Source organism: Microtus ochrogaster, chromosome 2 (genome assembly GCF_000317375.1).
Source record: "Microtus ochrogaster isolate Prairie Vole_2 chromosome 2, MicOch1.0, whole genome shotgun sequence".
NCBI lineage: Eukaryota > Metazoa > Chordata > Mammalia > Rodentia > Cricetidae > Microtus > Microtus ochrogaster.
The window spans coordinates 16,480,817-16,491,485 of NC_022010.1; the positions used below are offsets into that span (position 1 = coordinate 16,480,817).

The 10,669-nt window shown below is 43.8% G+C and overlaps 1 protein-coding gene across 1 annotated transcript in view; it reads right to left on the reverse strand.

Annotated features, from left to right (window-relative positions):
• Window positions 1-10,669, reverse strand: part of Hectd4 (HECT domain E3 ubiquitin protein ligase 4) — a 198,724-nt gene that overhangs the window by 119,042 nt on the left and 69,013 nt on the right. The window contains exons 8-9 of the mRNA XM_013349655.2: window positions 4,161-4,353; window positions 323-481 (exon numbers count right to left, since the gene is read on the reverse strand). Of these exons, the coding sequence (XP_013205109.1) occupies window positions 323-481; window positions 4,161-4,353 (352 nt within the window). The remainder of the gene's footprint in view (window positions 1-322; window positions 482-4,160; window positions 4,354-10,669) is intronic.

A 10,669-nucleotide genomic window follows, 5' to 3' on the forward strand; every position in this document is an offset into this window, starting at 1 on the left:
AAAAAAAAAAAAAAAAAAAAAAAAAAAAAAAAAAAACCAAAAAACAAAAACAAAAAAAAAAGAACAACCTGGTCTACATAGCCCTGGAATAGTCACGGCTATGTAGAGAGACTTTGTCTCCAAAAAAAAAAAAGGTGATTTCTCTGCTTCTTGCTCTGCTATCATGCCTCTCTTCTATGACAGACCCTTATTCCTCTGGAACAGTATCAAAATAAACTCTTTTTTCTTAAGTTGCCTTTGATCATGGTGTGTTATCAGAGCAACAAAAAATAACTAGTACAAAGCTACATCAGGAAGAGCATTCCAAACAAAATATACTTACTTTTTAAAGATGACAAGCCACTGGTTCCACCAAAAAGAGAGCGGGTGGCAGAGCTGCCAGACCCCCCTGGAGGTGGGACCAGCATCACCAAGTATGTGCCACAAGTGTACATGGGTGTCTTCCGCAGCATTTTCAGAGGAAGGCCACAGCTAGTATTTGCTGGAGAGGGGAATGAAAATGTTTAGTAAAAGTATTTTGCATAGACTCAGTTATAATGAAGGAGTCCAAACTGAAACAAAGTTAGGCCATGATTAGAAAGAGGGAGAATTGGAGATGGCTCAGTGATTATGAACACAAGCTGCAATTCGCAACTTCTATGGAGCAGCTCACACTGTCTGTGATTCTAGTTCCAAGGGATCTGAATTCCTCTTCTAGCTTCTGAGGGTACTCGGCACACAAGTGGTGGTGAACAGACATACGTATAGGGGAAACACTCATCATATGGAATACTGTCCTAAAGGTGTTACCAATGTCCAGTATGCCTTATGACTCTAAAAATCTAAGAATGAATGTTTACATGGAATAAATCTCAAAATAGAATTCCTGTTGTCATTTACCTGTGAATTGATACTCTTTCCTTCCTTCCTTTTTCTTTTCTCTGTCTGTCTCTGTCTGTCTCTGTCTCTCTCTGTGTGTCTCTCTCTGTCTCTCTCTGTCTGTCTGTCTGTCTGTCTCTCTCTCTCTCTCTCTCTCTCTCTCTCTCTCTCTCTTTCTTTGTTTTGTGTTGTTTTCCAGACAGGATTTCTCTGTGTAACAGTTCTGGCATCCTGGAAATTACTTTGTAGACCAAGCTGGCCTAGAACTCAGAGATCTGCCTGCCTCTGCCTATGGGATTAAAGGCACATGGGGCCCCTACTGTTCTTAATTTTATAGAAAACAATTTTTGAAACAATGTACCACTGGGTGGCCTGGAACTCAAATATAATCACTTGACTCTGATCCCTGAGTGCCCAGTTTAAAACAAAACCTTCCTAAGTCTGTGATGTCACATTCATTGCAAACAGCTATGGATACAACATCAACCAAAACCTCTAGCTACTCAGGGCCTTCAGAACATTTCTCACATAGTAATTTTTAACCTGCATGGCTTATATAGTATCCATTATATATACATCTCTTACTATTTTGGGGGGGAATCACTGACATAAGATACCACCAACAGAATAATTATTGTTTCTAGTCAGGAGACATGGAATGCACATCATCTCCCCAGCATCCAGGCACTAGTAGAGTGGACTTAAGGACTGCCTGTAGCTGAGCTCAGTGAAGACCAATGACATCAGCAAGAAGTACACTAGAGCTTTGGGAAGCTGTCAGGCTACAAAACTCAACAGAGATAAAAACATTCTTGGGGTTTAGAATAGAAGAATATGTAAAATTAAACCTATTCTTTCTCTTTTTTTTAACTCATATTTTAATTTGCCCAGAGAGAAAAGAAAGACAATAGATCCCCTGGCGATGGAGTGACAGGTGACAGTGCAGGTGCTAGGAACCTAACTCCAGTTTTCTGAAAGAGCAGCAAGGAAACCTACTCTTTCTGATGTTTTGAATACTTCTGGTTCAAACAGCTCCATTTTTTAAAAAGAACATAAGCTCTCAACAAATATATTCTTTATTCAGAACAACAATTTCTGTGGTAATGAAAACACAAAAATGTAATGAGTGGAAAACTTCAGAAACTTTGCAGCTTAATAAGTTCACCAAAGTGTTTTCACAGACTTACTGACAGAAAATATGTTTTAGCTTGTCACAGAGTAAAACTCCACATTTTAAAAATTATTTTTACTTTCATTATTTGATAAGTGGGATAGTATGCATACTTGCATGTGTGTGTGTCAAGTGTGTTTATCCATGGATGTGGAGGCCTGAGGTCAACTTCAGGTGATATAACTAAGGAGTTGTCAACTTTATTTTTGTTATTTCTGTTTTGAGGCAAGGTCTCATTTATTGCCTTGGCTGGCCTGGAACTAACTATGTAGAACAAGCTAGCCTTGAACTCACAGAAATCTGCATCCCTAGTCCTGGAAATACAAGAGTGCACCTCTATAACCAGCTTTTTTTTTTTTTAATGCTAGGAGAAAATTCAGGTCCTCATGCATGCTTTACATGAACTTTACTAACTAAACTATCACTCTAGCTCCAAAGCTAGATTTTGTGAATGTTCAATTAATCACAGACCCATAGGAAGTAGAACTAGTGGATTTTCAGTGTAGTAGCATGTTAGTGAACACAAAAGCTTGTATAAAGGTACAAAAACCACATTTTGAGTAACGAGCAGTTTTCACAAAAAAAAATCTAATTGTTTGTTGTTGGGGTTTTTATTTTGTGTGTGTGGTTTTCAGACAGGGTTTCTCTGTAGCTGAGGCGGCCTCATTTTCCCAAGTGCTAGGACAACAGGGATGAGCAGTCACACCCTACTAACAATTCTAAATATAGTATTGCCTTCTGAGGTCTAGATGGTTCTGCAATTAAGAGTCAATGTTGCTCTTTCAAAAGATCCAGATTCAATTCTAGTATCCTCATGATGGGTTACAACAATCTGTAACATCTGTAACTCCAGGTCCTAGAGATCCAATACTCTCTTCTGGCATTCATGGGCCAGAAGACACAAGTGTCGTACACAGAAACACATGCAAGCAAAACATACATACACATAAAATAAATGCATACAACCTAACAGCTGGGTATGGTAGTGTGGAAGAGAGAGGGAATCAGGTGCTGGAGGCAGCCTTGACACATGAAATCACAGTGGAGGAGCACTTGCAAATCTGGGAAGTAACCTGTTCTTTTTATTTTTCTTTCGTTAAACAAAAAAAACAGATTTACTAAGTATACTGAAAAGAATTTGGTAGGCATGGAGGTAGGAATAAATACAGATCAAGATTTTAGCCTGTCATGAGAGTGCCTACTTTTTGGGTGTCTTCTTTACATTTATTTACTATGTGCATGTATGTGTACATATGGTGGTCAGAATACAATTCTGTGGAGTCGTTTCTCTGTTTTCACCTTTTACGTGCGATCCAGGGACCAAACTCAGGTCGTCAGCCTTGACCACAAATATCTTTACCCAATGAGCCAACTTACAACCCCAAAACATTTACTTAGGTAAAAAGAACTGTTTTGTGCAAAGCATCTCCCATGATAAACCAAGCATTAACAAAATACTCACATTGATACCACAGAGGCCTTGGCAACAAGATATTGTCCTTACAGTCTAATATGAGCAATAAAGTATTTACTGAACAGCCTCATACTTATTTGTTTGTTTGTTTGTTTGTTTGTTTTGGTTTTTTAAGACAGGGTTTCTCTGTGTAGCCCTGGCTATCCTAGCATGTTCTGTAAACCAGGCTGGCCTCGAACTCACAGAGATTCACCTGCCTCTGCCTCTTAAGTAATGGGAGTAAAGGAGTGTACCACCATCGCCCAGCTAATCAACTGCAAGAGCTTTTCTTCCCAGTATTTCAAACAGTATAAATTTAAAGCAGAGACTCAAATTCATTTTAGCTCAAATTCAGATACTCTTTTTTTAGGGGGGAGTGGGGGGGTACAGTAAGGTGATCTCACATAGCCCAGGCTGGCCTCCCACTCATGACTCCCCTGCCTTAATTTCCTAAGGGCTAAGGCTGCAGGTGTGTCCTGATGAGGCTAGCTGCAGTTACAAATCTTTCCTGACAGTGATGGTGGAGAGACACCTACAGGTAAGGCAGAACTGTTACAGGGCTCACACCCTGTCCACAGCCCAGACCCACTGGTCACTGCAGGGGAGACACAGAGAAGGTGGGCTCTGTGTGCTGCACTGAGGAGCTGTAGGCAGGTGGTCAGGAAGAGGCAAACGCACCTGCTTGATCCTCCTTCAGGGTGTTGGAGATGGTGGAGCCAGTCAGGGCCGCCAGTGTTGCTGATGGGGAAGCTCTGTACCGAGACAGTCTGCTCAGGAGCATCTCATTGATGCTTTTGGCGGATTCTCCCTCTTTTCTCATTAGGATTGTGCGTTCCTGAAGTGAGCTGGCTACAAATACCCCATTTTCCACCTAATATTTAAAGAAAAAAAAAGAGAGAACCTGAAATGATGTTTCCATCCAGTTAGCAGATATCTTCTGAGATTACTTCTGTGACCAGAAAGCTTACAAAACATTTTCCAGCCACCTGAGCAAAGGCATCTTTCTATGCAAACCACTTCCATGCTCCAGAGGAGCTGCTTCAGACAAAGAAGGCTAAGCTCATTCTCAGAACTGTCATTTTTCATGGCAGCTCATATTCAAAGTGAAATCAGACAACATTAATACATTCTGCAATGAAATCAGACAACATTAATACATTCTGCAAATTTGTTGATTATAACCCTTATATTGAATTCCATAGGCAGCTGCTCACTAATTATGAAAGAGAGGAAAACAAATCAACTAGCCCTTGATTTGTCTGCTGAGGACAACTGTGAGGTTAACATGCTTTGAAAATGTAACTGGTTGTTAAGACCTAACCACTCTTCCCACAGAGCCAGTTGCCTGGACATGGCAGAGCAATCCTGTAGCAAGCCACCCTGGCTAAAACACACAGCAAGCTTCAAGCGCCACCTTGGCTGGCCTGCCAGTTCCCTAACTCAACACTGACTTTTCCCCAGCAAAGTCCCTCAACAATGAGGATCTGACTCGCAACAAACTACCTACTTGCTTTCCATCCCTCAATCTTTCTTTTCTTTTTTGAGACAGGGTCTCATGTAGCCCAGGCTGGCCTCAAGTTCATATACAGCCAAAGCTGGCCTTAGTTAGACTCTTGATGCTCTGTCTCTCAGTGCTGGGGTTACAGATCTGAGTATCATGTCTCTGCCTTCTTTCTTTTTTCAAAAACTTTCCTAGCTTTTCTCTTTGCTGAAGACTTGGATCACTTCCCAGGAACTTCTCTTTCTCAATTCTTCTCTAATTCAAGGCCCTGGGTTCTCCCCTTGCTGATTTCCCAGGGAGAATCATCTCTCTGAAGTCATTTGAGATTGCTCCCAGGTCCTGGCTTCTCTCTTCCCTCTTTCTTGCCTTTCTCCTGTCTTCTCTGTTTTCAAACACAGAACATTCCACTTGGATTCACTGTTGAATGACTCGGATCTGGGCAGTGAAATGGCTAGGAGGGAAAGAAAGGCCCTTGCTGCCATACCTGATGACCTAAGCGCAATTTCTGGAAAACACACAGTAGAAGGAAAGAACCAACTTCTACAAGTTGTCCTGACTGCCACACACACACCACAGCATGTGTTACCTGTGTGGGTTTATGTGTGCATGTGTGTGTGTTTGAAAGAATGTAGGTTTACTTGCTATTGTTTTGTTTTGTTTCCTAGACAGGATTTCTCCGTGTAGCCCTGGATCTCCTGGAACTCACCTTGCAGACCAGGCTGGCCTCAAACTCACAGAGATCCACCTGCCTCTCCTCCCAAATGCTGGGATTAAAGGAGTGCACCACCACCATCCAGCTTTAAAGAATGTGTCTTTAAAACAGACTTTGATTCATCTCAGGAGGCCTGTGTTGACCAATGCCCCTTGAAAACCCAGTCTCCTAGATATAGTGGGCCTCAGAAACCTATCCCACCAGAGAGGACAAGCAAGCCTGGCCTGCTGCTGCAACCCCTGAAGACAAGAATGAGGGTACCATGGGCCAAGTCTTCAGAAGTCCACAGAAAGTCAAGCCAGGATCCAGAGGGTAAGGCTGATAACAAATGGCAGAGAAAGCACACAACTGAGAGATGTCATCCACAGACTCCAGGGCAGCTGCACACATGGTCACTGAGGATAAGGGAAGGCTTTCTGGGGAGCCCCAGACTGCGGCTCCCTTTGCTTCCTACTCCTCCTAGGTTTGGCCTCCTTAACTCTGTACCATCTCATGAGTACCACTCTGGACAGACCACTGTAATCTAAGGACTGAATCACTCACCTTCCTCCTAGCTCCCTTGCAGGTAGCCTTGGCCAGAGACCTTTGGAGTTTCTATTTTTATAGTCTCCATGGCATAGCACTTCCCTGAACTGCTACTGTAAACACAACCAAGAGGGACCCTGCTGGCTACTCTCCTGCCTCCTAGCTCTACATTTCTATTTATGGAAACCATTGCCTTTGGTATCTAAGACCTCAGCTGGAACACTGTACCCAAATTTCCCAGGGCTGACTCAATCCCATCATTCAGATCTCAGATAGCAATCAACTTACAGAAGCCTTCCCTGCTTGCCCATAAGTGTTCCAACGACCCACGATTGAGCACATTCCACTGTTCTGCTCCTGCACATACTCATCTCTCTGAAATGACCACACAGTTACTCATTCATGGCTAGTCCTAGAATGCCAGCTGCCTGATGTTTGCCTGGGAGAAAGTGGTTACCACAACATCCTCAGTACTGGGGAAGCATTCCCTATAGGCCCTCCCTCACATGCAGCTCCAGCCTCTGTGGGAATACCCCACTTTCTCTAGTGCTTCCGTCTTAAGCTATGGTCCCCGTATCTCACTGCTCCCACCCCTGCGCCTCTAGCATTTCTACTTAAATCGCCTTTTGTCCCCTAAAATTTAACACATCTACTTATTACTGCATTGTTTTACCCCCATGCTCATGCTCTATTTATTTATGCTACACAACTCTAAATATAACCCTGTAAAAGCATCCAAGACAAAAATCGATCTCATTAAGCCTGGTATTCAAAAGCATTACCCATCTGGTCCTATGAGGAAATCAATAGCTAATGTAAAACAGTCTCTTACTGCACTCAGTGCTCTGCAAACTGAGATGACAAAGCACCAGTGAGCAGTAGGAGGAACAGGTTTAGGGCATGAGTACTAAATCTGTATAACCTCAGTGATGGGGTGACTGTACTCTGAACCAAGAAAACACCTTCTTAGCCGGGCGGTGGTGGCGCACGCCTTTAATCCCAGCACTCAAGAGGCAGAGGCAGGCGGATCTCTGTGAGTTCGAGGCCAGCCTGGTCTACAGAGCTAGTTCCAGGACAGGCTCCAAAGCTATAGAGAAACCCTGTCTCGAAAAAACAAAAAAAAAAAAACAAAAAAAACACCTTCTTGTGGACTTCACCTGCACCCCCTTACAAAAGGGTTATTTATCCCTTGAGTATGTTAACAGTTTATAATCCCTCATGGAGGAGGAGGAGTAGGGAGGATCAGAGACCCTCACTTGAAATTCCAGCCACTCCCTACAACCTGTTGTGTGCACCTCTGTATCAATTACACGTAGCCTTGGGGAACGGCTATAGTGTGTATAGACCAGGGAAGAGGTGGGGAAGAGAGTTGCCCTCTCTGAAGCTGCAAGGAAAGTCCTGGTGGAAGCTCTCCCGTCCCCATAAATTAACAGCTCATCTATAAGGCTCTAAGGAACCCTAATAAACTCATTGCTTTTGAAGAGTTTAGCAACACCATGCAGTTCAGAGAGGTACATGACTACTAACCTCAAAAGAAGAGTACAGCTGGGAGCAGTGAGTAGCAGCACAGTTAGCAGTGACAAGGGGCTTCTCTCCCAGTCCAGGCCTCTGGCCAGCTCTAGCCAGTCTTCTACTGCTACTTAGTGAATTTGCCACACACCAAAAGTCACTTTAAAACAAACAAAAACCCTGGACTGGAGAGATACCTCAGTAGTTAAGAGCACTTGTTTCCCACCATCTACTTTGAGCAGCTCACAACTGTAATTCTAGCTCCAGGAGATCTAATGGCCCTCGCCCTGTGGGCACTGGCACTCACGTACACAGACACATAATTAAATATAAAATCTTTTTTAAAGTACCATAAATTCACACCCTGTCCTGTTTAAGCCCTTTGTTGATTTCCCAGCTACACCCATGATACTGGGTTGGTGAAATGGCCCAGTCAGTAAAGACGTTTGCTGTCAAGCCTGAGGAATGCAACTCCCAAAAGCTCTATTATTCATGCCATGGCAAGTGCTTCCCCTAACCTGCAAATAAATGAAGGTATTTAAACAATCCATGCTACTATGAAGGTCATGAAGGCTAGCATCTGCTAACCTTCTCAGCCTCGGCTGCTTCAGCCTGGCCCTCTGTCACCATGTTCTCAGTGACCATGGCCTGTCCCCTCTTGGATGCTACACTGGCCTTCTACTACAAGCCTTGTATACTTGCTGTCCCCTCCTTGCAGACTGACCATTATCAAGGTGCCATGTCTCAAAAAATCCTTTGGTCTCAGGCAAACTGCTCACCTTGCCTATTAGGAAGGGCCCCACCAGCCACCTAAGACAAAGGAGGCCGTGTCTTCTCCCACCGCCCTACTTTCTTTCCTCCCAGCATTTAACAGCAGCTGTGTTGTGGGGGGCTGGAGAGATGGCTCAGTGGTTAAGAGCATTGCCTGCTCTTCCAAAGGTCCTGAGTTCAATTCCCAGCAACCACATGGTGGCTCACAACCATCTGTAATGAGGTCTGGCGCCCTCTTCTGGCCTTCAGGCATACACACAGAATATTGTATACATAATAAATAAATAATTAATTAAAAAAAAAACAAACAGCAGCTGTGTTTATGTTTTTTCTTCCCCTTTTCTTAATTAACTCCCATGCTCCTACACAAGTCAATGAAGACAAAATTTCACCAACCAGCTACCCAGACAAAGCAATACAGTAATTGCTCATTGGCAAATGCTTTTAATCCAGCACTCTCAGAGCAGAGGCAAGCTTGGTCTATATAGAAAAACCCTGCCTTAAAAAGGAAAACAACCACAAAAGGCTCAGGTGAATAAAGATGGGTAGCTCACTTATCCAGATCACAGTTTGTGAGAACTTTCTCTTAGGGAGAAGGGGAGAGACCCAGGACTTCAGGAGAGAGCACAAGAGGGGTAAGGTGCCACTGAGTCAGACCACGAGAAGCAGCAGCAGCGTATGGTTACAGGAACAAGAGACCTTCCAGGACAAAACAAGCAGGACCTAAAAAGAGTGTTCTGAGAGGTACAGAGTGACAGGAGTCCCCAGCAGGAGCTCAAGGCAGGCTGCTGTGCGGGCAGTTCTGTAGCCTCAAAGGTTGGAATTCTAAGGGTCTGGAGTTTGAGGAGGCCTGTATCTCCTGAGCATAATGATGTACCCTGTATGCCCGCACAGTTGAGTTCCCCCACTCTGAACTTGACCATATTACTGTTGCACATAACATGAGGTTCAGGAGCCATGATGAGTGTTCAGCTACCTAAAGAACTCCTTCCTGTAAACCAGCCACCATGAGACCCTGCTTCAGTTGAGACTACTGCATAATGGTGAGGGACCCTAGGGATGAGTGGCCACCTTCAATGTCACAGTCCAGTCAGGCTCCCAGCCGAGTGAAGCTGACTTCACTGGTATGATGGCTGTTGTGCCAAAGGCAGCAGAAGAGCCACACATTGCCACTGCTAGAAGTCGCTTGTTTGAGATGGCCAGTTATGCAGGATACCCTCTACACTCCCTCCTGCTTCTCTCCACTTACTCCTTCCTTTTATTCTTTTTTTTCTTTCTTTCAGAGTGAGCAGGTTAGTTTTTTGTCAACATGACATAGCTAGGTAGTCTTGGAGGAGAGCTCCTCAAAATAAGAAAATGCCCCTATAAGATTGGCCTGTAGGCATTTTCTTTCTTTCCTTCTTTTTTTGTTTATTTTGTATTTCTGGTTTTTGGTTGTTTTGTTTTTTGTTTTTGAGATGGGGTCTCACTATATAGTCCTTGCTATCTTGGAACTCACTATTGGACCAGGCTGGCCTTGAATTCACAGAGATCACCTGCCTTTGCTTCCTGAAGTGCTGGAATTAAAGGTGAGTGGAAATTTCCTGGATTAGTTATTGGTGGAGGAGGGTTCAGCCTACCATGGGGTCCTGGCTGTATAGAAAAGCAGGCTGAGCAAGCCATGGAGAGCAAGACAATAAGCAGCTTCCTCCATGAGCTCTCTTTCAGTTCCTGCCTCCAGACTCCTGCCCTGACCTCCCTGAATGGTAAACTATGTCCTTAAGCTAAAATGAAGTCTCTCCTCTTCAGACTGTTTTTGATCATGATGTTTATCACAGCAATAGGACCTAACTAATAATACAATGTGTTTGTATGGGTATGTGTGTGTCATGACACTTGCTAGGAGGTCAGAGGACAACTTGTGGAAGTCATTCTCTCCTTCTACCATATGGGTCTTGGAGATTGAATTCAAATATTGAGGCTTGGTAGCAGGTTCCCTGACTTACTGAGCTGTCTCACTTATATTCCATCTCTTACATCATATACTTGTCTTCCTATAATGGTTAGTTAATCATTGTAAAAGGCATTTCATTGCCGGGCGGTGGTGGCGCACGCCTTTAATCCCAGCACTCGGGAGGCAGAGGCAGGCAGATCTCTGTGAGTTCAAGACCAGCCTGGTCTACAAGAGCT